Source organism: Parasteatoda tepidariorum, chromosome 10 (genome assembly GCF_982258835.1).
Source record: "Parasteatoda tepidariorum strain Cologne lab strain chromosome 10, Ptep-v5.0, whole genome shotgun sequence".
Classification (NCBI taxonomy): Eukaryota; Metazoa; Arthropoda; class Arachnida; order Araneae; family Theridiidae; genus Parasteatoda; species Parasteatoda tepidariorum.
Window position 1 is genome coordinate 75,908,047 of NC_141764.1, and position 27,218 is coordinate 75,935,264.

General features: G+C 26.6%; 1 protein-coding gene across 2 annotated transcripts in view; it reads left to right on the forward strand.

The window, feature by feature from the left end:
• The window catches only part of LOC107438509 (U3 small nucleolar RNA-associated protein 6 homolog), a 35,634-nt gene that overhangs the window by 1,781 nt on the left and 6,635 nt on the right, over positions 1-27,218 (forward strand). For both annotated transcript variants that reach the window (XM_043043672.3, XM_043043670.3), the window contains exons 2-20: positions 442-545; positions 1,828-1,912; positions 4,440-4,481; positions 8,579-8,650; positions 9,605-9,673; positions 10,351-10,414; positions 10,494-10,612; positions 12,005-12,037; positions 13,295-13,336; positions 13,468-13,552; positions 14,161-14,245; positions 16,581-16,693; positions 18,570-18,641; positions 19,565-19,638; positions 19,882-19,959; positions 21,957-22,139; positions 24,821-24,898; positions 25,068-25,174; positions 26,163-26,229. In XM_043043672.3, coding sequence (XP_042899606.2) covers positions 454-545; positions 1,828-1,912; positions 4,440-4,481; positions 8,579-8,650; positions 9,605-9,673; positions 10,351-10,414; positions 10,494-10,612; positions 12,005-12,037; positions 13,295-13,336; positions 13,468-13,552; positions 14,161-14,245; positions 16,581-16,693; positions 18,570-18,641; positions 19,565-19,638; positions 19,882-19,959; positions 21,957-22,139; positions 24,821-24,898; positions 25,068-25,174; positions 26,163-26,229 — 1,560 coding nt within the window. In that variant the 5' untranslated portion in view covers positions 442-453. The remainder of the gene's footprint in view (positions 1-441; positions 546-1,827; positions 1,913-4,439; positions 4,482-8,578; positions 8,651-9,604; positions 9,674-10,350; positions 10,415-10,493; positions 10,613-12,004; positions 12,038-13,294; positions 13,337-13,467; positions 13,553-14,160; positions 14,246-16,580; positions 16,694-18,569; positions 18,642-19,564; positions 19,639-19,881; positions 19,960-21,956; positions 22,140-24,820; positions 24,899-25,067; positions 25,175-26,162; positions 26,230-27,218) is intronic.

Below are 27,218 nucleotides of genomic sequence, written 5' to 3' on the forward strand. Positions count from 1 at the left end.
ATTTATATATTTTTGAAGCAAATGAAGTATTTTAATTAAGTAATACCACAAATTATAATTTCTCATTTTCTATTTATTTATTATTGCATTATTTTTTACTGTGCTGTCTGTTTTTTTCTTTATACCAGTCTATTACAAAAAGGGAATTTTCTGCTCAGGATTATTAAATTATTCAGTTTTCCTGATCACACCCATAAGAAAAAGCTGTTTACTCTCCTATTAAGAATTAAATTTGTAAAATCTCATTTATTTTCATTAAAATTCTCCTTGTTTAATTTTTGAGATTAGTTATTGATAATCCTTAACATTTCCGATGCATATTAGTAAATTGATACAAAAATGATTTTGTGACTTGTTAATTTTATTTCCTGTTTTTAAAAATTACATGTATAATGTATTTTCTAAATTTTCTCTTCGTAATTTTTATGTTATATTTTATAGAATATTTAAATTATGGCAGAGCGTGTGCACTTACGTCTTGAGCAAACTCTCCCTGAGCTTGAAGAAATGGGAAGAGTTGGACTGTTTTCACCTGAAGAAATTCGGTAAATAATTTGTTCCTGAATTTTCTGTAATACAATAATAATATTTTCTATAATAGTACAATATTGTTATCAACAAAAAGATATTTAAATGTCTTTAGATCAACATACATTAAAAAAAGGTACAAAACTATTATTGTATATATCAGTATATGAGGCAACCTCATATTTTTGATTACAGGATAGCAAATTTCTAGTACGTTGGATTAGTGATGTAACGAATAGTGATATGGCCGAATACCGAATATTCGGCCAAATTTTAGGCCGAATACTTACTTTTTAAGAATTTCTCTTTTGATTGTAATTAAAGTAATTTTCAAATTTTAAATTAAAAATGAAATAAATATTAACAAAATTGCTTTTTTAATCTTTGTATATTTAAAAAAATTTCAACAACTTGATTTATTTTTTGTAATAATTTAAATATCTTGATGCCAATAACAAGGCAATATGGCTTTTATAAATCTAAATAATTAATAATAGCATGTTTTAGTTATAGTTATACTTTTAATTTATATGCTATTTTATTTAATATGGGGATAAGAACTCATTACTTACTACTGTTAAATGTATTCTTAAATTTCTTTTTTGTCAGAAAAATTATTAAAACTCAGAAAATTAAGAACTTTTTAAAAAGTTTCACTTTTGAAATTTTAATTTTGTAATTAAATAATTCTCAAATTTTAAATTAAAAATGAACTAAATATTAACAAATTTTCTTTTTTAAACTTTCTATATTTCAAAAAAAATTTAACAACTTGATGTATTTTTTGTAATATTTTAAATATCTTGATGCCAACTATAAGGCTTTCACAAATCTAAATAAATAATAATAGCAGCATAATTAATAATAGCATATACTTCATTATTCGGCTAGGCCGAATATTCGGCAAAAAGGCCGAATATTCGTTAATCCCTACGTTGGATGTATAAGTCAACTGCTGAGTTCAGTGTTGCGTTTTAGCAGAGTCTGTCTGATTGTCATGTCTCAGTATCAAATTCTTTCCAAGTTACAGAATTTCTGAAACCTGGCTAATTTATTTATCATATTAGTTTCATAGTGTAAATATATACTTAAAGAAGTTTAGCATTTGAAATGAATAATTCCAAAAAACTGAAAGGAAAATGCTATAAAATTTTTAAGTGCTCGAAAGCATACCAACTTTCAACCTTAATAATTTTTTAAGCTTATGTACGCTAATTAATATAACATTACTGTATGTTTATTTCATTATAATAATCATTTTCTACATTTATTTTATTATTGATAAATTTTTTATTGCAGAAAAATAAAGAAAAAACGGGAAGCTTTTGAATACAAGCTTCGTCGTAATCTTAAAAGAAAAGAAGACTTCTTAAAATATATTGAAGTGAGTTTCTAATAATGTATTTAAATAATATTTCTCTTTCCATAAAATTTATTTTTATTCAATCCATTCTTGCATTTAACTATGATGATAATCGTTAACATTTGTCAAAAGATCTATGCTAAAATTCTGTCTTACATCTATCGTGTTTTTAATATTAAAAAAAAAATAATAATAAGTTTTAGTAATCTATAAATCAACATGGAATTTTTGTAAAATCATATTTAAGAGGTATTTTCCATTCTTCCTTGTACTTTTTTTAAAAATTGAATTTAGAATTTTTATAAACATAATGTGGAAATTTTTTTTAGAGGTACAGAAAGCAAAATAATAAATACAGTGAATTCGCGATAACTCGAATCTGATTGGACTGACGAAAAACTTCGACATATCGGAAGTTCGACTTATCGTTAGTTTCGGTTTTGGACTTTCAAAATATTGTCGGATTATTTAATTAATGCTTAATAATTACAAATCTTCTAAATGCTTACAATATTTAAGATCATTTTTCTGACAAGCCATTTACGATAAGACTGTTTGAAGCACTTTATGATACCCTGGTGCATCGGCTGCAACTTTGCTGTTGTGTTTGGCGGGAGAAACTGCAAGTTTACTGCTTTCAAATTAGGTAGTTCACTATGCGCTGTGCATTTATCCATAAAGAGTATCAGTTTTCTTTTTTTAGCAAAGAATTCCCGATCCAGTTTTCTTACATAGTCTTCAAATAAAACTGATGTCATCCAAAACTTTTTGTTATACTTGTAATCCAAAGGATACGTTTTTACATTCTTGAAGCATCGGGAATTTCGGTATTTTCCGATAAGAAGTAAGGGCAATTTCTCTGTCCCAGACGCATTTCCTTCAACTGTGACAGTCAAACGTTCCTTGCTCATTTTACCCCCTGAGCAGTTTTCATCCTTAAACATCATAGTCTTATTTGGAATACATTTAAAAAATAAACCCATTTCATCAATATTCAAAACATCATTTTAACTGTATCCTTGAAGTAAATTTAGTAACATTTCATTTAACCACTGTTCACATACTTCAAGAGGGACAGCTTTAGCTTCTCCATGAAGAGTGCGAAAGACAGTGTGTGTGCTGCAAAGGAAGGGACAAGATATCAGCTCCTAGGTTTTTTTTTTTTTTTTTTTTTGCTTTAAAAGATCCAAAACAAAATCCGAGTTAAAGGAAGTAAAATTCGAGTAATCGAGAATAATTAACATGAAATTGAAGATAAAAGGGTCAGGACCTCATAAAAAAATCGAGTTATAGTAATATTCGAGTTATCATACTTCGAGTTATAGCGAATTGACTGTAAAACTCCCTGGTAACTTTTGTTATATGTTAATTTGATGGTCAAATAATAAGATGCCTTAATGTCTCAAAGAGCTAATCTTATATCAAAAGTTTGAGTCCTTTAATGCTAATTTGACTTTTTGTATTTTTATTGTTTTTTTTAAAGAAAAATTATTTAAATATTTTAGAAATTAAAGATATGTTCATGTTATTATAAACTCATTTTCTAGTTAATTATAATTTTTTAAAATTTTGATTATGATTTTATTAATGATTTGATCTTATTACTGGATTTTAATTATGATTTTTGATTCATTTATTTATTTTTTAATTTTGATTTTTATGTTTAAAAAACGTTCATATTGCAAAGTAAAGAATTTTTTACATGGTTTTAAACTATGTCAGCAATATTTGACAAAACTATGTCAGTAATAATTGACAAAAACTAAAATTTGAACAAAATCGGTCAAATGATTCTTAAGGAATATTTTTAAGTGCGACTTTTTTAAAATTTAGTTACTTTAGTTTAGTTAGCATTTGGTCGATTTCGTTAATGTTTTGTTATTTAAGAATACATATTTTAAAATGTGGTAAAAATTTGTATTATATATTGTTCAGATTTTTTTGAACCATTGCTAAATTTACTAATTAATAATCTAAATCTGCGAATAAACTAGTTAAACTATTGTTTGCAAAATTCTTTTGATTTGGAAAAATGAATATATTTTTAAATTTTTGACTGCTCTATTAATTAAACTATTAGAGCCATATTTTCTAGATTGTGATTTATTTATTTTTCCCTTATATGTATGAAGATCTAAAATCTGACTCTATCAGTAATATCTATGTTTATTTTGAGAAAGTATGTTATTTGTGTCTGATATTATTCATTAAAATTTGTCTTATAATTAATTAGTGCATTTCAAGTTAATTGAGATTGTATGTTTGTAAGTCATAATTTGATCATTACATCAAAAGGTGTAAAGGTTTTCTGTTTTTTTTTTTTTAAATTATTTTATGTATATTTATTTTACATACTGTGCATATTAATGGTAGAACGTTCAGTACCAAAAAAGATGAATTTGCAAGTTAATTTTATTATTTAACATAAGGTTCTTAAATTATTTTCGCGGACTTTATTTGCTCTAATTTATAAATTAGGTTTATCATTTTTAATTAAAGTCTATTTAATTAGTTTGTTTTTAATTTACTTATTTATTAATTTTTTCAGTATGAAATGAATCTCCTGAGTCTTATATCCAAGAGAAGGGATGTAAGTTGTAAAATCCACCATTCTTTCTTTCTTTTTATCATTTGAAACTTTTGTACAGTTTGTAATATAATTTTAAAATATTATATATTTATGTAAATAAGAGTAAATTTTGAAGTGTGGTACTGATTTTTTTTTTTTTTTTTTTTGAAAATTTAAAGTGATAAAAAATTCTTTTAATTTTTATGCTATTTATGTCTTTGTTTATCATGTAATTCTTTTCATTTGAATTAGATTTTTGGTATTTGAATAAAATATCTGAAGGGCAAGATTATTAAAAAGACATCATTTATAATTTTTTTTATTTTTGAAGCATTTAATGTGCTTCATGATTATGCTATGATAAATCTATGATAAATAGACTATCTATACTATGATAAATCGACTATCTTTATTTCACTTCATCTTGTACTAAATGAATTTGATTACTTTAAATTCTTTTTTAATGTTAACTTTTAACTTATGAGAACTATATCAAAATTCAACTTTTTTCGAAGTGTTGCTTTGGAGAATTATCCAATTCTTTGAACTGTGAAGTCTTATTAGATATTTAGGTTCTACAGGTATTTCAAATGTTATAGTTTAAATTATCTTAAAATGCTACAATATCAGAAAGAGCATAAAAGGCATTAGTTTCCATGAAGCTTTTCTTCCAAGTTTTTGTGAGATTTGTGTCAAATCGTAGATATAGTCTTCTAAGAATAAAAATTAGGTATCTGTATTCCATTCCAGTAGATGACACTTCGAATCCGTTGTTTGTTCCCTTCCTGATTAAGTCCCATTACTAATTCGATTGGTCTATTTTGATATAAACATTCCATCTCATTTCTAAATTTTTTTTATTACAGCGGTTATGTTTTAATGGCTTTAAATATAATTTTTTTGGTTTATTAAATATTTATTTATTATTTCCAGTGACAGAAAATCAGGAATTTTTAATGGTATTTTTAAAGTATTTAAAAAATATTAATGGGAAGGAGATTTTCCCATTCTATCAGTGTGGATGTTGGTTGGAAACAACTTCCCTCCCCCAAATATGTGAAGTTCAGAATAATTTTCCATTATTTATGCAGTTACATTAACCCCTTCCTTCTCGCTCCCGTGAAAATTACGGGGTGAATTTTCGCCCGCTATTTCTTGCTCCCGTGATATTGACGGTCTGGAGTGTTCAGTAGTAACGCTCCAATAAGAATAAAACTAATTAATTTCTTTTGCCCGGATTTTTATTTCTCCTTTTACACACATGATGGCAGTAACGGGATATTTTTAAGGTAATTGTAGATAGTTAGTTTATTTTAAACTAGTTGCTGCGCTAATCAAGTATGTAATACAAAAGCTAAAAAAATAGGCGCTTTTATGATCGTTTTTTTGAAAATTAACCGATCTTTAAGGGGTTAATTATCTAATTACATATTATATAATATGTATCATATATAATCATATATGATTGTTAAGTTTAGTAAATAAATAAATAAGGATTGCTGTGCTAAATACCTCCACACGGTGCAATTATTTAACATTATTTAAGCAATTCCTTCCTTGGAAGAAATAAAACGTTTGAAAAGCGGCTAATTTTTATTGACCAAAAATTAATAAAATAGAAATAAGGATCATTACATAACATTAAAATGTTTTACGTACATTGTAAAAATTTTTAAATTTCAATATCTGAAAGAGAAAAACAGAAATGGCAAAGGAAAAAATGTTTTCAGGACCAAAATTGCTTGACTGAAGCCTCCTGCTTCACTATTCAGTGCTTAATTTGGAAAAACGTATTTCAGAATCAGAAATCATTAGAGTTTCGTAGATATTGTGAGAATCCCTCAATAAAAAAATTTCAGAAGTCATACTTTTAATTTTCTTTATTGAATAGTTAACTTTTTTAATGGCATTTCAAAATATAAAACCTGCAAATTTTGCTCGCTTGTACTACAGTGTAACCTCTCATATCCGGACGTCCCTTTTCCGGTAGGGTCGATTTCCCGGACACTTTTTAACAATCAAAATAAACAAACATTTCTTCATCTTCCCCTCTCCTTTAAAAAAAAAAAAAAACGAAGTCTTTTTTTCCCCTTCTCAGCTTCTAGAGATCTATGCATTGAACCCATAAATCAACAGAAAAGAGAACAGAAGATCTACTAAGACCATGACGCTCCTCCTCTGGAATGCAGGAAAGGGAGGGGAGATTTGTTTTCAAAAGAGCACAACTGATTCCCCTCCCTCCCCCTTTTTTCCTATGCAGCTGGCTAGTAAACGAGGCATTTCCAGGAACCTTTTTATTTGAGTGTCAGGGGAAGAAGAAATACTGTGAAAAAGGGTAAACACAGCAAATGTTAAAGTGGAGGGGGAATCCCCTTTAGTCACACAAGAAAAAATAAAGAGAACCCAATCAGCATGCCACGCCTTTATGCTTGATTGATAGCCAATGATGGGAGAGAAAATAAGAATTTGTCACTACTCCGCCCTCAACTTGAATGACAAGTAAGGAGGAAATGAATTTTTCTTCTCCACCTACCCACCTTAATGAATGACCGGAATTTCCCCTTCTTGCTTGAATCGTTCTAGTTCAAAATAGCGGAGAGAGCATTTAATATTTTCATAACTGTGAATTTTTTTCGTTTTCTATATTTATTTTTAAAATAGCAATAATTATTTTTTTTCTAATATTTTGTTTATGATTGATTAGTTATCATTCTAATACTAAAACATTATTGCCCGAAAAATAATGTTTATTTATTTTCTGCTTCTTAGATTCAGATCATTTTAAGCTTTGTTTACCTTGGAGGTCAATTATACAGAAAAATCAAATGTACGGACTTCGGGAAGTCCCGCCGATTCCGGATACGCGACTTTCCACTGTATTTGTTTAGTTAATTTTAAGCTGACTACATTTAATATGTAGTAAAAGCTTGTTATAACAGTACATAATAATAGATGGAGTTGTGGTTATAGTGAGGTTGACAATATAAGAAAAAAACACATATCTAATGTTAAAAATTAATGAAATGGACTAAAATATGGAATAGACATATTTATTTAGATATGAATAGAATTAGAATAAATCTGAAGTTTGTTCTTTACATCTATTTATATATCTGCTTCAGAATTTTATACAACTAGTGGGCTGCGCCCCCTGCTCGCTAACGCTCGCCAACCCCCGAGAATTGCTACTCAATCTTATATGGTTTGCTTCACAAACCAAGCTCGCTTCGCTCGCTACTAACTTAGGTGTATTCTAAGATTCTAAGAAATTCTAAGAATTCAAAACAATCATTCAAATCCATATAGCAACTTTAAAAAAGAATAATTACATCTTTTCAGTAAATACTAAGTCATTAAAATAAATTTGAATTCAAATAAATGATATGCAATTCGTTAAGAATTAGAAATGTACTATAGTATAAAATCTTAAGATAAAATTTCTAAAACTGATATCTCTTTAAAAAGGTTAAAATTTTGGCTATAATTAAATCTATTAAAAATTGAAATAAGTAAATTGCAATGGAAAAACCTGCATAAACAAATAAATTCTAGTAAAACAAATAAATTCGTGATATATAAATTCGGGAAAAAAGCTCTTTCGACAAAATACTAAAATGGAGATCTATCAACAAAGACTACTCAATTCTGCCTAGCTTATGCTCTCTCTGGTTATTTCAGTTTCTGTTTTTAAAAGCGCTATATGTTGAGCCATCTCAGCTAGATTTGGCATGTGAAATATTTAGCGGCGATCATTGGTCGATTTTCTAGCGTTGCCATTCGGGGAGTTCTAATGAGGCTTTTTTTTTTGTCGCCGTGTAAGAGAAATATATATATATCGATTATTTGGGCACTAAAATCAGGGACACAAAATTTTAAAAAGACATGTTATTTATCAAATATTGCATAGCATATAGTGGATTACAGTAATTTTTATCGAAATTGTACTTAATTATACTGAAATTATGTTTAATAATTTCATTGAGCTTATCCTCTAGGATAGTTTAAGCTTTTCTATTCATAGTGTTTTTAGGAATTTAAATTTTGATTGATTTATAAATCAAAATTGTAATCTTCTTAAATTTTGATACATAATCCTTGATTTTTGTTTACTATTCCAGAGGTTACTTTGTGAATCTAAAAAGAAAGAAATTGATATCAAGATTGCAAAGAGAATCAGTAAATTGTTCAATGTACGTATTTTGATTATAAAATTTTGTTGGTAGTCTGTTGATCATAAAAATTTGCTTATCATTTATTTTAAACATCAACTTCTAAGTTTAAAGTATTGAATCAATTTTAATTATTGTTATATTTTTATGTTTAATTTTTCGTGAATTTAAAATGAGAAAGAGAACTTAAAGTACATATAAAAAAATGGACTTTTAAAAGGTAGCTGTTTTAAGCATGACTGATGAGGAACTTTTTCATTCTTGATGATGAACATTTGTTGTAGCATCACTCAAGGAGGATGCTTTTTAAAAACAAAATCTTGCACTCAGCACCCCTTTCTGAACATTTTTGAGCATCTATTTTGTTTTGAATTAATCAATTATATTATTCTTTTTTTTCTTTTATAAGTTTATCTTTAATGATCACTTATTCTTATATTTGATGTACTTAGTATAAGAATTCATTTTTAATGAAATTTTAATTTACAATTATGCTGTTTCAATTTTATTAAGCACGGATTATGTAACATCAATCTCCCCCCCCCCTCTGTGTTAAATATAGGGTATACTTTATGCTATGTATGAATAAAGCACAAATTGTATCTTTATGCTATGTATGAACGTAGCATAAATTGTATCTTATCATTTCCGTTTATTTATATGTGCATTGTTAACTTTTCCATTTCTGTACCTTTATTTATGTTTTATTCACATAGTTTTACTTCCCCATTTCTGTACCTTTATTTGTGCTTTATTCATATTGTATTGCTTTTTTCACTACATAAATTTATTTTCATTTTTGATTTCATTTAGCTCTCTCCAGTTACATGCGAATCTGAATTGAATTTAACTTATTCTTATGCCTAGCCTATCAATCGTTTTCTATCATACTGTTGTTTTTCAGCAGAATTTATACGAATTTATGATAAATTTATTGGAGTAAATTACTTAAGATTGTTTTCATTTGTGTTATAGGCAGTAATATCCCGTTTTCCTGATGATCAGAAATTACGTTTGGATCAAATTCAATTTTGCAAGAAAATGGTATGTGTAACTGCAAATTAATTAATACTGTAATTATAATATTTTTAGAAATTATGATATAATTATCTGTTTTTTTTTAATGTCATATTTTAGTTTGTTTCAAATGCATTAATTTGCATTGAGAATTATTTTAATAAGCAAGATGTTCAGAAAGGAAAGTTGTATGCATTTCCCTGAGTTCAGTCAAAAACTTAATTGAAAGAAGAGATTTGAAGGGTCATTATATGTTTAGTGAAGTGTTGGGATTTAGCTGATACTCACATATCAATTCTTAAAATTGTTTTTTTTTAAGATGTATAATCTTCAAAATTTAAGTCTGAAATAAATTTAATTCTGAAAAGTGAACAATTACTATAATTCCTAAATACAGAAAAGTTTTAAAAAATTTCGAAAATTTTTTAGTGTATCAATTTTTCCATTGATTGCTCGCTAGTTGAAAATAGCATTTAAATAAGGAAAAGCAGGCTTACTAAATGAGAAAAAAAAATCACTCATTAAGCATAAAGCAGGTCTTATTTTGAACTTAATTTGCAGTTAACAGCTGTCAAGTTAAATAAAAAGAGTTTCAGCAAAGTTACGCTGAACAGTTGAATGTATATACTAAATCTCACTTGTCATATTTTTGCCTTTTCATGCTGCTCATTTAGCTATAGTTATTTTAATTTTTTTATTTGCAGAAATGGTATGACAACATTAATGTTCTTCATACTCAGATGTTGAAAGTTCACTCTAAAGTTCCTAGTAAGTATCGCAAAAACATTGTAATAGTAGTAGTTTATGGCTATTTTTAAGGATAATTAAATGAATGATTTCTTACCAGATTTATGGGTTATGGCTGCAAAGTATGAGTTTGAAGAATCTAAATCACCTGAAAATGCCAGGAAACTCTTGCAGCGAGGTGTTTTGATAAATTCAAAGGCAAAAATTTTGTGGCGTGAAGTAAGTTTAGGAAATTATTCTAACAATACATTAATATTTTATTTTAGATTTAGATATACGAAGTGATTAAGAAATAAATGCACATAGTTTCTGAAAAGAAGTATACTGTTTTCTTTTTATTATTAATTTATTTATTTTGCTGCTGCCGACAGAGTTTGGTTGACACTTGGAGTTAACTCATGGATTTCAACCTTGATCGATATTTGTCGTGGAAAGTCATGATTTGCTGTGATAAGTGCTGCAAAATCATGAAAAGGCCTGGTTCATTATAGATTTTGGCTATTGAAGCCCTGAATCCTGTAGCGCAATTTAAAAATCCTGTAGCACAATTTGTATTCACATGATTTAAAAATTTGACATCGCGATTCATATTCGTACGATTTCAAAAAATCACACGTCGTGACCTTTTTAAAAAATCACAAATTGGGGTTTGTATTTACATGATTTAAAAATTATACATCTCGATCGGTATTTGTGAAATTTAAAATTGCACATCATGATTCGCATATATGTGGTTTAAAAAATCACTCATCATAATCAGTATTTGTTCAATTTAAAAATCACGCACTGCAAATTGTATTCACAGATTTTAAAAACACATATCGCAATCCACATTTGTGCAATTTATAAAATCCCACCACGTGTTTCATAGCTGTGCAATTTAAGAATTATTAGTTGTGAACTTCATTTGTACTATTTAAAAAATTGCTCATTGTAATCTGTACGAATACGATTTGAAAATAATGTAATCTGATCATATTCGTGCAATTTAAAAAATCATGCATTGTGCTTCGTATTCATGTTACTTTAAATTTACACTCTGTGATCCTCATTCGTGCAATTTAAAAAATCACACAATGCGATCTGAATTCGTAGGATTTAAAGATCACACGTCGATATTTTCGTCACAATATTTAAAAATCTCACGTGATTTATATCCGCATGATCAAACATCATGATCTGCATTCCTGTGATTTAAAATATCAAATCTGATCTGAATTCGTACGATTTAAAAATCATGCGACATGATTTATATCCACATGATTTAAACAATTCGTATATGCTCAAATCAAAGCTCGGCAAAGTCAAAAAGTGGCTGATATCAACCACTTTTCGACTTTGCTGAGTTTTGCAAAATCTAAATTACTGTTCCCTTTTTATTTATCTATTTAAAAGGTAAATATATAGCTTTTAAAGAATTTATAAAATTAAAGGATGCAGTTAAAAGTAATGTTTCTCTTTAAAAAGAACTTAGTGAAGTAATATACAATTAAGTTTTAAACATAAGTTGTTAACGAAGGTTGCAATTGCACATTCCATTCCACTGTAAACTTTCTACAGTCATAATATGCATTTCGCATTATTAATTTATTGTGAACTCTTTGTTTTCAGTATTTTCGAATGGAACTGATGTATACAGATCTGGTAAGAATTTTTCTATTATTTTTTTTTGGAACTTTTTTATTGTTTTCCTTTTAATCATTTTTGTTTTTCTTAGTTATAAATATATTATCCATTTTAATGCTCACAGATGCAATTATTCTATAATAAGCCTTTTACTTATTTCTCAGTTAATTGGAATTTATACTTACTACGAGCTCTGTGGGGATTGTCTGTTTTATTGTAATGTAATATAATTCCGTTGCTTTTTACATTAATACAAAACTTTTGTTTTAATTTTTCCAAGATTTATTTCATCAGGTATTGAACTTCTCCTGACTCATTACGAGCTGTTGCAGGAATGCTTTACTTAACCTTTTTCAATTACAGATTTTTAGTTAAGTCTATAGAATCAATAAAAGTTTTTAAAAATTTTCAATTTTGAGGAAAATTTTTAATTGGTGTGGAAAAATTAATTCATTAGTTCAGTGTTTAAATTTAAAACTGTATTTCTATTACTTTTATAAATTTTCCTTTTTTTAACAAAGTACAGGCAGCTTCAAGATTGCTGACCAGTGAGAAATAAGCTTTAAAAGCTTACCACTTAGATAAAAGGGAACAAAAGGAATATAATAGTGAAAAAATAAGAAAACAGTTGAAAATTAAACAGCTAACAATCAGACTAAATACATATCCATCTCTCAACACTAATTCAAATATTTAAGAATATTTTTAAGCATTATATTGTACAAACAGTTATGTTAAAATACCAGGAACAAATTACTCACATGAATTACATATAAAGGTAGTAATTAAATTAAAATAATGCCTCTCAAATAATTTATAATTATTGATTAATTTATAATTAAGCTTGCAATAATACCATATTAAAAATAACCAAATTAAATCAATGCAATTCATTACCAATTAATTGAAAATCACTGATATAGTATGATATAAAAATTTGGTAAACAACATATCACAAAAGCTATGTTAATTTTTTTTTTTTTTTTGAAAATTAATAAATGTTATGCATGGATTATTAAAATATTTCATTTTCCCTTTTACAAAATTAAATTCTATAATAAATTAATTATATCTGCTATTTCAAAATAAGATCTTTATGACAGTGAGAAACCATTATTTCTTTTAATTATTTTTATATATGAAAGACACTATTTTCACACTAATTTAGTAATTTTTGATTTAATTCAATTATTTTTTTTACAAAAAGAAAAAAAAGCTGATTTATATACTGTTTGTTTTTATTACTAATTTTGTTTCATTTTTTTGTTATTTTAGATCCGTAAAAGAAGAGAAGTGCTTCAACTACAAAAAATGGAGGTATGAATTTTATTTCCCTTCCATCATTTAAAATGTCGTGATTTTCCTTTTTGCATTATATTTTTAATCTTGATGTATAGGTTAATTTGTATTCATTGTTGATTACTTACATATATTTCTAACTGTTATAGGATCCTGATTTAGAAGAAGATGATGTAGTTTTGAATGGAAAAATCCCTAACGTTGTATTTGACAAAGCTATTGAGGAAATAGATGGTAATAGACCTTTAAATTTAATAGCATTGTGATATTTAAATGTATGTTCTTCTTAATTTTTGAGGTAATTTTTAAATTCTCGATTGTATTGTTATCTGTAAAATAATAAGTTTGTTGTAATAATTAGCCATCATCGTATGCCCTAAAATATATTAAAAACAATTATTTTATGTAAAAAAAAAAGAGGAAATGGTACACAAATTCTACTTAAGCACACACTCTACATAATAATGGGTTTTCCCATTCCCTTTAAAGTTAGTAAATAGAAAACCAATTGTATTATGAAATTTTTTACTTATTTAAAAGTTTGAAAACATTTTATCAGAAAAATATTTTTTGTTCATATTTTCTGGTATTTAGCTTTATTAATTTTAAAGTTTTTATTTTAATGTGTGTTATGTTTGATTCAATGTAATGTAGTAGTGCTACATAAACTAGCAATAATAATTATTATATGTAACTAAGCAATAATAATTATTATATTTATTAACATCCTCTGTTACACTATATAAATAAAGATGAAATGTTACAGTCTTATTGATAAGACTATGAATAAAAACTTTTATTCTTAGTATTTTTAATTTTTTTTTTATATACATTTCTTCTAGATGATGTGGAGTTTGCTTTATCTTTCATTCAGATTTGCTTAGAATTTGATTTTACTGCAAAACATATTGAACACATTTTTGAAAAGTAAGAAAATTTTTAAAATACAATAAAAATAGCTTTTTTGCTATTTTAACAAAATAAGTTATTGTTTTATATTTACAGCCATCATAGACTCTTTTAACCAATTAATTAGTGTGTCTCCATATTTCAGCTAAATTACATAATATACATTATGATGCTAAAGCAAAAAGTATTATTAGAAAGATTAAACTAAAAAACATCTTAAAAGCGGATGGAGAATTAACATTTCAGATATTTTGAATAACCACTTTGTATTACAAGAAAAACTGGCACTTTTACATTTTTTTCAAAAAAAAAAAAAAAAAAAAAAGAACTTTGTTTGCCTGTTTTATTATATAAAATGCAAAATACTGACTATTATGATTACAAAGATAAATGTCTTCCATTTGGTTATCAGATGTTTTAAAATTTTTATTTGTCAAGAATAAATCGAGTAATTCCCTTTAAATTTTGTATTTTAAAACTATGTATGTTAAAAATGGTGAAAAGATTTTTATAAATTATAATTAAATTTTAGTTTATTAAAATTAATAATGAAAATTTTTTATTTTTCCATGGAATTATCTTTAGAAAGAACTTTATCTGGAACGAATAAAGGGTATCAAAACATTGTCGCGTAAGCACGTTAATACACAAAAATGTTTTGATTCCCTTTATTTGTTCTAAAGATGTATCAAAATATGCATAAACTGAAATCAACATTTAGATTCCAAACTTTCTTCCTCTCCCTGATCAACTATTCCAAATTGCTGCTACCTCCATATTTAACTGGTCAAAAATATGAATCAATTAATTGAAGAAAATATATGTTTATTCAGAGCAAGTAGGTCTGATTTCATAAATTAAGATATCATTTGGGCTAATTAATTGGAATTTTAAGGTTAGGTCCTCAAACTTTTAAAGATTGAGTCCTAGTACTTGTCAATTCGATTATTAGACCAAATGCCTTAAAAGTTATCAAATACCTTAAAAGTTATTTAAGGTATTTGATATTTTTACCTAGGCATCTTTATTCTTTGTGCTTCTTAAGTTTTAATCATTTGACTTCTGGTATTTTCAAGATTAGGAGAATGTTCCTCTTTATTGCATAGTATCCCTTGCTAATCAGATAGACAAAAAACAGTTTGCTATGTAGAAGAGAATGCATTGTGAATTTTTATTTTCTTGGCACACAACCATCTGTGGGTTAAATGTGAAATTGTTGTTGTGAATCTTTTTATGCTACCTTTTTGCTTAAATATACTCCACTCAATGATTGATATTACTTTTTCCAGTATCATTTCAAAAATTTGTTTAAACCTTCATTTATACTTTTAAAAGCTTGTTTTAAATTTTTGGTCACAACCAGGAGTTGAATTAAATAAATTGTTTACCAACAATATTTTTCATCATTACAAATGTTCAACATATGTATGAAAGCCTACGTTGTGAAACAAAAATTATTTCCAACTTATGACAAGATTATGACAGAAATTGTTCTGTAGGAAGTTTGAAATTAATTGTTTTGCTCGAAAATTATTTACAAACAAAAATTATTTACAACTTATGACAAGATTATGACAGAAATTGTTCTGTAGGAAATTTGAAATTAATTGTTTTCCTCTAAACATAAATTAATATGCAGGGAATTATTAATCTTTCTAAATTAATCATTTCTGTTTTGTGATGCATGATGCAGTTTAGAGCAATTTCTCCTTTAGAGCCCTCAGGCCCCCTTTTGCTAACAATAAAATATTCTACACAGTTTAGGGGAAAATTCTCCTCACACTATTTTGCTTCTAGTCTAGTATTAATGGGGAAGTATTATCATAGCATTAACAGGGATTATATGGCTATATATAATCATTATATAACCATAAAAGTCTAGGGAAAAATTCAAAGTAAGAAAATAATGAGAAACAATAATAATAAGAAAAAAAATCAAAGAATTTCATTAAACTTTTTTCAGTTGTCTAGTAATGGAGAAACATTTTATGAAATTTTCCTTGAACACTGGAATATTTGATTAAATTTCTCCCAATTTAGACTGCCCTCTTATAAACAAAGTTTTTTTTCCCCTTATGCTTGATAAATTTATTAAATTATAAACAACGGAATAATTGCATTTTAAATAATTGCACTAAATACGGTAAAAATAGGAAAATACTGATCTGTTTCAATGCTGGAAGCACTTAAAAGTTAACTAAGTCCAATGTTATACGATTTTAAATTCCTGTTTCTCCCCAATTCGGTATCTACATTGTTAACTTATAAGTACACTATTATAGGATAGTTGAATTCATAAAATTGTTTATTTCTTGCCTTGTTACGATCTGTGAGTGATTTGTTTCATTTTCAGAGTCTTAGAAAAGTTTCCAGATAAAGAAGAAACATTAGATGCTCTTGCAAAACAACCTTTACTGCACATAGAAGACAAAATAAAGAAAGGCAAAGAACAGGGGATAAAGAAAAGTAATTGCTTGTTTGGAATATATTTTGATTTGCATAATTTTTTCACTATGTTTGAATGTATTTAAGGTATGTATAAGAATATGCAGGGTGAGTGTGAGAAAGATGGAAAACTCTACTGGGTGATAGATCACATCTATGCTAGCAATATTTTTCATAAATTGTTTGATGGAAGAAGCAAGTGAGAAGTTAATAAGTAAGAAGTTAATAGATAGCTTTTCACTGTCATGTTTAAAGAACTAACTCAAGAATGGGAAAAGGTGCTTCAGAAAACTTTTTATTTGTGGGAATATAGTTGACGTACAAAGGAATTGCTCAAAAGAAAAAGATGTAATTGATGTACGACAAATTGTTTTAGGAGTTGTTCAAAGATGTTCCACCAGCTGCAAAGCTGGCATCACATTGGCGTAGGGAGTGATGTATATGTTGTAAAAAAATAAAAAACGGAGTATCCTTTCTACATGTTTGCTTTTTCTCCTCAGAGGTTTTTCTTTCTCCCGTGACATCATTCTTACTCCGAGAGAATTTAACTCAACTAACACATGTGTGTTTTTATCTTCGCCTTTTAATGTCCCCCTTTTCTAGAAAGTGCTGATGCACTGAGGTTATGTATCTTTCATTTTTGTGAATGTTTTTCTTGGATATAATTTAGGCTTATTTTTCTACTCAATAAAGGCAGATCTTATTACTTTTATTGGGACTTTATTACTTGTTTGAAATAGTCGAATAAAATTCAAGCTAAAGATTGTTTTTATTGACCATGCAGCTAATCTACTGTCAGCCAGGCACTCTGCTCGCAATATCTTCCTGCCGGTTCAATTTACTTGAAAGGCCAACAGTACAGCTGTGAAAACACCAGGCATTTCCCTAACATCACTGACAATATCAGTGATCCTAGCAACATCAATTATATATTTTTCGTTTAAGCAATTTCTTTGTACATCAATCATATTTCTGTAAATAACATCTTCTGATGCATATTTTCCCATTTCTTGTGTTAATTTTTTCAATGTGACAGGAAGGAACTAACTTTTAACTTTTTACTGCTTGTGTTTCAATCATACATTCTATGACTAATATTGCTTGTGCAGATGCATTCACCTGAAATTCAAAATTCGTACATAAAAGAAACCTTAAAAGAAAATAATAAGGCATGCTACCCTTGAAAATAAAAATATTCTTCTTGAAGTAACAGTAGTAAATCTAGTAATGGTTGCATATTGGGTAAAAGAAGCATGGACCTTTCGTCAACAAAAGGTAAAGTATTTTTGTTGATGTCAATCTAGATTTTTTTAGAGTTCGTGTATACAATGTTGACCTCCCCCACTAGTTTTTGTAATTTTTCTAAAAATTATCTGCTTATATATGGTATTTATACTTGTTTTATTTTTTAAATCTTTTTAAAATGATTTGAAAGTCTTATATTTCTAATAATGTTTTAAAAATTAAAGAGACAACTAAATTCTTTGGCATTCTTCTTTTGGTCAAAATTTAAAATAATTTTTTTTCTTTTTCTGCATATTTATTGATTGGAAGTCTTAAAGACTTTTTGAAATTAAAATGTAAGAAAATTCAATGTTTTGTGTGCTGATTTCTATCTGTGTAAATAGTGGTCTAATGTACTGTAGAACTACAATTTAAATTAGTCAGGACCAGAACTTATCTTGATATCTTTGTCTTAAAATTGTTTTACGAACTGTAGTGATCTGCCTAATGGAAAATTCAGATGATTATAAATTTAAATGAAAATCTACTGTATCATACATTTCTCATAAAACCTAATTTTGTTTATATTATTTCAAATTAGATTTTATGTATTTAATATTGTTTATTATATATTTTACTTGATTTGTTACTTATTTTATATTTTTGTTCCTAGAAGTTACATTATCAAGAATAAACGAGGAAATCTTTTCAAAATATGAAGAGGCTGTCAAAACTCTCTCTACAGGTATTTTTATGATAACTAAGTATTTTGTTTTGAATAATAAATATTTATGACTGCTGCAGTCAATGCATATATGTAAATGATTTATAATATCATAATGAAATCATTATAAATTCTTAGTTTTAATTGTGAAAATTCTATAAAAATTTTGCAAATATGTCTTTAATCTATAAGTGGAATCTTGAAATTCATAGTAACAATAAGTAACCAATGTGGTCTTTAAAAAAAATTAGTCTATTCATGCTAAAATTTTATTGCAACACAGGTTAAATTTTCTTAGGCTTATGAATATTATTACAAAATATTACAACTTCTTAGTTTAACAATTACTTGCATCAATTTTTTTTCCCTTTCATATACCTATTTATTCAATATAATATAGCTAACTTTGTTAGCAATAATTGTTTTTAAAGATTAAGCTTTCTGTATTTATTAATTTTAGTTCTTAATAGCAAGCAAAATATGTATATAATGGCCAGAAAACTGGATTACTGAAATATATAACATTGAGTTATTTAAGTTAGTTTAGCATCTTATACAAATTAAGCAGTAACTTTTATCTATATATTGTGTATTATAAAATCTACATGTTTTACCTTTAGTACTTATTTAATTAAAATTAACACATTTGACTAAATGCTTCTTTCAAAATGTAATACATAGTTGACATATTTTCTATTAAAAACAAAGTTTCAGTGCTTTTTATCTGAAAAGTGTATGTTTACAAAAAATATTACAGAGATTAGCTAGAATGCAATTTGGAGTATTGTTGAAATTTTCTTGAAAAACTTAAAGCAGTCATTTTTATTTTTGGAATTGAATGGAAACCCTGCCAGTAAAATTTCCATACTAAGTATATGAAAATAAAAAAATTTAATCTTTCTGAATGATTTATTTTATGAGTCATTTTATTTTTCTATTTTCAGAAAAAATGTGGAATCTATATATTGATTTTGTATTAAACTTGATCAAGTCTTCAAAGGAAAATAGAAGAAGTTTAGTAAGTTATATAGTTTTCTGCTCCTGTGTATTTCCATATAAATGTTATTACTTCAAATCCACTATGACTGTTCATTGCTGAAAATGAAGTAAATGCTTAAAAAATACATTCCACTGCTTTGATACATACTTAGATATCAATTTAGTTATGCATCTTAAGCAGAGGGAAAAAATCTGAATGAAATTTTGCATGTATATTTGTTAAAATTGTTCTTTATTCCCAATTGAAACATTTTGTTTTCAGCTTCAAGATAAAGTTGTTAAAATTATGGAAAGAGCAGCTTCTTATGAACAATTATCAGCAATTTACTACTCAGAATGGGTATGTAATTTATTATATTGTTAATAAATAAATCGTGCCATTTGTAATTCGAAATGTAGCTCTTAATTTCGAAGATTGTTTTAATAACTCTTGAAAATATTATGTGAGTTACATAACTATTTAATGAGTTTTGAAGTTACCAATTCATGGAAAGGGTCACGTGAAATTTATTAGTTTCTTTCTTTTTTTTTTTAATGCAGTGAAGCTTCTTGGGAATGACCACTCTCTGTTCCACAGTAAAATGGTCATTAATGGAGGTTGGTCATTCTTAAAAATTACCTCCATTGGCTTTAAAATATTATCAAAGTTACATGATTTTTGCAAATGATTTTAAATTTAGTCAGTGTCATTTTCTTGGTGGGGAAAAGCCACTTGTGTTGGCGTCATAAAAACGCGATAGATTTATAAAATTTAGCATCGATAAAAGTGCTAGCTACTGATATCATTATGTGCAAAAACAAATTTACCAATTATGAATGATAGAATTATTTTAAATAAATAAACAATTATGTTTTTTTTTAAGGTCTGCATTTAATTTTTTTATCTTTAAAAAGTAAAAGAGGTTTGTTTGCCTGCTTAGTTTTTGAAATTTTATTTTTCTAATTTCACTTTCAACTCTTAAAATATATTATTTATAGCATCATCTTTAGTGCACTCTGACTGCAACATGAATTTGTAGAGATCATCAAAGAGAGCTCTCTAAATAAGAGCCTCGCACAAATATTTTGAATATATTTTTATCTACTGATTTCTTTTGTTAATATTTTTTCGTGTTTCCTTATTTGTCCTTTATCGCATTTGGTGCAGAGGTTTGCCTGGTCACTGGGAGAGGTTTTGATGCTCTCTCATAAAGGTTTTCTTCAACACAAACTCTATAAGGAAAAATTCTGTACCTCCCAAAAGTGGTCGTAAATAGAGGTGGTCTTTCCTGGAGGTTTCACTGTACATATGAACATTCTGAAAATTATGACTTTCTATTTTTTAGAAATAAACATGGTGCATAGCTTTTTTAAAAAGTGCTTAAAGGTGCTTATTTCCGATTTTCGTTATGTAAAAACCCTTAAAGGTGCTTTTTTCATTGGGTGTTTTTAAAAAGTACTTAATTTTCCCTTCTCAAAAAGGAGATTTTTTTCGTTACCATTTCGATATTCGCTGCATATTATGCAAAAGCATGCTTTTAACATTTTTCTATTGTTCAGTGTTTTCATAATTCATTTCGGCGTACCATCAGTCTATAGCGTATGAAAGCTCCAATCATTTTACAGGTTTGGTGAAATACTTGTGAGTTCGCATGTGCGTATAGTGAGCTGTGTTTGGTGAGATTATTGCACTCTCATGTGCAACTCTGCTCAATTTTAAGCTTCATTTTCCACCCTCTGAAATCGGACGAAAAAATCTCTCGATCATTTTATAATGGCTAATATAATCGAGAAAATAGTTCTTTGTCAGAAACTAGATATTTTATCATGATCATGTAAAGTTATTGAAAATTACTTTGCATATTGTTAATGTACATAGTGCTTAAAAATGTTTTTTGAGTGCTGAAAAAGTACTGAAAATGTGCTTATTTTTTTGTTTAAAGATTTGACTACGCTCCCTGAATGAACCTTGTTGTAATTTCAATCATATTTTGAGAAATGCTTCGAATAAAATGCCTTATATTATTACATCTTACATTTTTCATTGTTCCAAACTTAAATTTTGAAAAAATAGCTATGTGTTTTAAAAAGTGCTCACTATTAGAAATGCTACAGCTAATCGCCAGTAGTAAAATTTCCTAATTTTCTCGTATACTAATGTAATTGAAGATCATTCTAGGTGACAACCTATTGTTGAGCTTAAAACTTGTTTTAGAAACTTTTACAGCTGAGGTAGAGGTAATAGTGAAATATATAAAGTCTTATGTAACTCGCATATTATTTTCTGTAGTTTTTTAATCAGTCCTAGAAATTAATTGCTACACCTTGTATATAATTTATTTATTTCGTTTGTTATAGATTGAGCTCCTTTTTGAAAGAGGTGATGAAGGCGAAGGACTATCTATTTCTCTGGAAGCTGCTCGCAAGTTTAACACAGTTGATTTATGGTTCAAAACACTAACTTTTCATATTCAACTATTGCACCCAACTAAGCAAATATATAAGTATCTACTTGAAGCTCTGAACACAGTGCCTGAAAAGGTATATTTTAGTAAAGTAGAATTCAGTTCTATGACGTGTTGAGATTGATTCAGTTAGTGATGTATGAGATGTTTAATAGTGTGTTATCAGTGTTCTGTTATTACAATAGATTTTATTTATAAATGTTTACATACATTGTCAACTGTAAACAAAATAATCTTGCAAAGTTTTGATGAAACAAAATATTGTCTAGAAATCGTGCTTAAATGTTCAAAAATCCGCATTATTTTATATATAGCTTTGTACCATTATTTTATACAGCTTTATAGTTAAAGCCTAAATTTAAAACTTTTTGGTGAATTTTGCCTTTAAAAAAAGAAGAAATTTTTACACAATTTTACAGTTTAGACCATAATAACCTTATTTATCAATCAGCTCTATTTTTGGCATTATTTGATCTATTTATTATTTTTAAATTTTGTTTCTATTATATCCATTTCTTTTTTACACAACATTTTGCATTATTTATTTTTGTATTGCACTTTTGTTTTCTTGTTCTCTGAGTGACATTTTAAGGAATTTGAGTAAATTAATTACCTTTAAAGATTATATGTTGATAATAAAAATAAAGATTATTTCATGCATTTATTTCTTATTCACAAGTTTCCAATTGGTGATATCTATAAAATCCTTTTATTTATTTAAACTGTTTCTTAAAGTTAACATTCTAGGCATTTTAAGCTGCTTTTGATTTTGATTTGTTTGTTATGTTGCCCAATGCACTTGAAACTTTCTTCCACTCTGAGAACCACTCAGACTGTCATTTATCATTTTGTACTGCATTCACTAAGATCTACAAAATTTAAAAGTTTGGAAAAAAATATCGCTGTATGGAGCTAAAATAAAACTTATCCTTTGAAATTTCAATTTTTACGAAATGTCATATAAAGTATTTTACTACTAAGCTCGTCTGTTCAAGAGGATAAACTTTTTTTGGATGCATATTTTTATTTGATTCATAAAGAAGTATGTAAGAAAACTTCAACTTTCATGAAAAGTGTCACATGCAGCTTGCAAAAATGATACTCAAGGCTGGTTACAGGTTTTACTGGCCTTTTCCTCAAAACTCATAAACCTAGGACAATTGTCCCTGTCTTTTCATCCTTGAATATGGCTTTGTTTCTGCATATTTATTTATTTATTGTACAGTTACCTATATAACGCATTGTAACCTCAGTCTACTGACCTTTTTTAGTTTATACAAAAAATACCTGATACCAACAGCATAGCTTTCAGCTCTATTGGATTTAGTCAATTTCTCTTGTTATAATGATAAACACCACAAGTTTAAACATTTTTATCAACTGATACATATATACAAAATTTGTTATTTAAGGCTTTTTACAAAAGCTGTTACAAATTCACGTTTTTTTTTATGAATTGTATTAAGAGTTACTGTTTTTGTTCTCAAAACAAATTAACTTCAATGTTACCCATTGGCAGAATGAATCTTGATTTGGATTTGATGGCACCCACACACTTTTCAACTGTGTTCAAGAGTAATAGTAAACAGTGCGCCTGCGTTGCTATGACGACCGCTGCTGTTTTTATTTTCACTAGCAGGCATCTTAATGTATTTACATAATAATAATTTAAAGTATTTTTATATTCTTTCTATTATTAATGTATAATTAGAGACAGTTTTTGCTACCCATGATTTGAAATGTTGTGGCATTTAATGGAGTCATTCCCAAAAGAAAAAAACATTTGAACAATGGGTAACCAGTGATCGTAACAAGGCAATCACAATTGTTTAATATTATAAAGGAATCTGGTAGAATTTCTGAAAAATCCACGAATCTTCTCATTTCAAAAATGATTTAAACAGATATTATTAGCAATATAAGAATAGCATTTGTAATACGATAGTTAAAATAAAACAATGCATGACGTATGAACGATTGATCTAGGTTCAACTGTATTTTAAAATATTCCTTAAAATTGGGCAAGTTCTTGAAAAAAATCTCTATCAAAACATATTTTTCACTCAACTTTTAATTTACTTGTGATTTTAAATAGCTACTTAGTACTTTTAATTAAGTGCACTTCATTTCAATTAGTTTAAAACTTTTTCCATTTTGAAAAAAAAATTCAAATTTTATTAAGACTTTTGGAAAATTAAATATTTTTTAAAATATGTATTTGGAATTATTATGAAATTAATTTAATATTTGTAGCAAAGATTAGATTTAAGTACATAATAAACATTATAAATAAAGAAAAACCCTTTTAATATTTATCAGTTCTAGAAAACATTAGATTAATAATGTATATATGTATATCTATTGTCATCATTTTTTCTATTTTATTTTCTTTAATTGATTGTTAAAAATGCTTACAATTCCCATAGTGAATAGTATTTTATACATTGCACAATAGTTTGCATAAATATTCTAACTATTTTATGAAATCTACTGAATTTTGTTTCTTCCTTTCATGTTGCTATTAAAGCAAAAGATAAGCAATACCGTTATTTTTAAAAATCTTTATTTTAACATGTTTCTCAGTTTATATGTATTTTCTGAACAAAAAATGCATTAACAGTACAGATTTATGTTATGCATTAAAAAAAATTTTTTTTTACTAAAAGTTTTAATCTGTCTTGAAGCTTATTAGTTCAAACAGTTAAAATTAATTTGTTTAAAATAACAATAATTTTATCATGATTTTTTTATACTTAGGACTCAGTCATTTTATGGAAGTTAGGAGTTGAATGGTTATCTGCTTTAGATCCAGAAAAGTTGATTGAATTTTTTGAGGTAAATAAGTATTTTAATTTTATGTATAATATTTTATGTGCATATTTATAGTTAAAATTTTATGTTTATTTTACTCTTCTGTTAAGTTCTGTTTTTTTTTATTATTATTAAAGTTATAATATTTCAATTTCTTTATTGAAAATTTTTTAAATTTCTTTTTCTTTTTTAGACTGGAATTAAAAAACCTAAAGAAATCTCTGTTCCACTTAAGGAAATGTACTTAGAAGCTACAGCAATCCAATCTGGTATTGAGGCAACTAGGAAATTATATAAAAAGTAATTAGATTAAATTTATTGACTAAAATTGGCTGTTGTTTAGTTAATAGTAAATTGTTTTGATCTTTCTTTTTTAATCTTGTTGTTTTCACTTTGTTAAAAAAATAATTTTTATTCAATGATTGATTTAATTTAGAATTTAATAATAAAAAAAAACTTAAATCTTATTGTACTTTATATGTTGCATTAGATCATTGTGTTCATATAACCACCAAGTCTCCTGATTTTATTGTGGTCTTCTTTTTTATTTAAAGCAGTAACAAAATGTTCATCTTGGTTAAAATTAGTTAATAATAATTTTGACTATATTCTCAGAATATTCATTGAAGATAAAGTATTTTTTTCAAAGTTAAAATAATTTCTTCTTGAATCAATTATTATTTTATTATCAAATAAGTATTTTATATCAATTATTATTTTATAATTATTTTTGAATCAATTACAATATGTTTTTTCTTTCTAATTGTAAGAAAAATATTTTTATCTGTATCTAAAATTGACATTTTTGTGACTATTAACAAGAACTCTGGAAATTTTGAAATCCTCTGTCCCCATATTTTCCAAAGTCTAGTTGGATCAGTGTTTCAATGCCTTAAAATAAAACGTTCAGTAGACCAACAATCAATATTTCCTATGAGACCTAAACATGCTAACAAAAATAGTTACTGTTCACTTCTTAAAATAGCTAAAAATTAAAAAATTTTGAGCTATGAAATTTGGAAAATATGGAAATAAGAAAAGAGACTAAACTAATTAAAATGATTAAAGGCTACAATTTCCAGTCGCGGGATTTTTGCACTAAATTATTTGAAAAATCAGCTTGTGATGCTGTATTAAGTTGACTCTTAACTATGTTTTGTATTATGAAATATGTTTGACTTCTGGTATTCTACTTTTAACTATTATCTTTCATGTAATGAAATAAAACTGCTGATTATTCTGACGTGTCATTTCCTTTATTAACGTTCATCATTTTGTAATTTTAAAGGTTTAAAAAGCTGGGACCTATATCTCATCATATTGTCAAAAAAATGATATTGATTGAAAATGGACAAGTAAGTTATGATACAATTTTTACTATTGCTATTATATTTTGTTTTGTAAAAAGTAATATATGCATGCTAATTCTAGTGTGTATTGTTTCCCTTTCTTACTAATATAAATTTTTGTAGATTTGCCTTTGTAACAAAGTTACCATTTTTTTTCCAAGCACAGATAATTACAACTTTTGATTGATTACATAATATTGTTTGAATTTGTGAATTCAATTTCAATAATTTCTTACTATTGTAATAAATGAACCTAAGACAGTTGAATTAATGCATAAGTATTCTTTGCGGGGAAATAATAACTAGTTTTCCCCAGGGTTGGGTTTTTGACGTCAAAAAGTGGTTTTTGACATGACAAGGGTATAATACTGGTTTAAACCGTCAAAAATGTCAAAAACTGAAGTTTGCCAAGAAAATATATAAATTTCAAAACTACCAACAGTTGCCATGCATTATATTGAAATTTAATTATACTATAGGTAATCAGCAGGTTTTAAAATATTTTTTAATTAAAATTAAGGTAAAATAACAGATTTAAAATCTCAGAAATTTATATTCAAATGCATGTGCAGAAAAATTTTGCACAAAAATTGTTTAAATATTTATATTTAAAAAAAAAAAATTTCTTTTTGATACTTAAGAAAATTAAAAGTTCATTACTATGCATTTTTGACATAAAAGGAACATATAACTAATATTTATAAGGAACTTACAAGTTATGTTGTATAAATACAAACTTGATACAAGTGTATAAAAAAAAATTTTAATGTTATACCGAATATCTTTATTATCCAGTATGTTAATTTGAATTTAAAAGTAGTTATATTTATGAATAATGATAAATATAATTCATATTGTTTATTATATTTATTTATAATTATTACACTTATCATTTTAAAACAATTTTTATCTCTTAATTTTTTTTTCTCCACTTGTATTAATACAAATAATGCATATCTTGAAAGCAAGAAGTAATTATTCAACAGCTGAATATT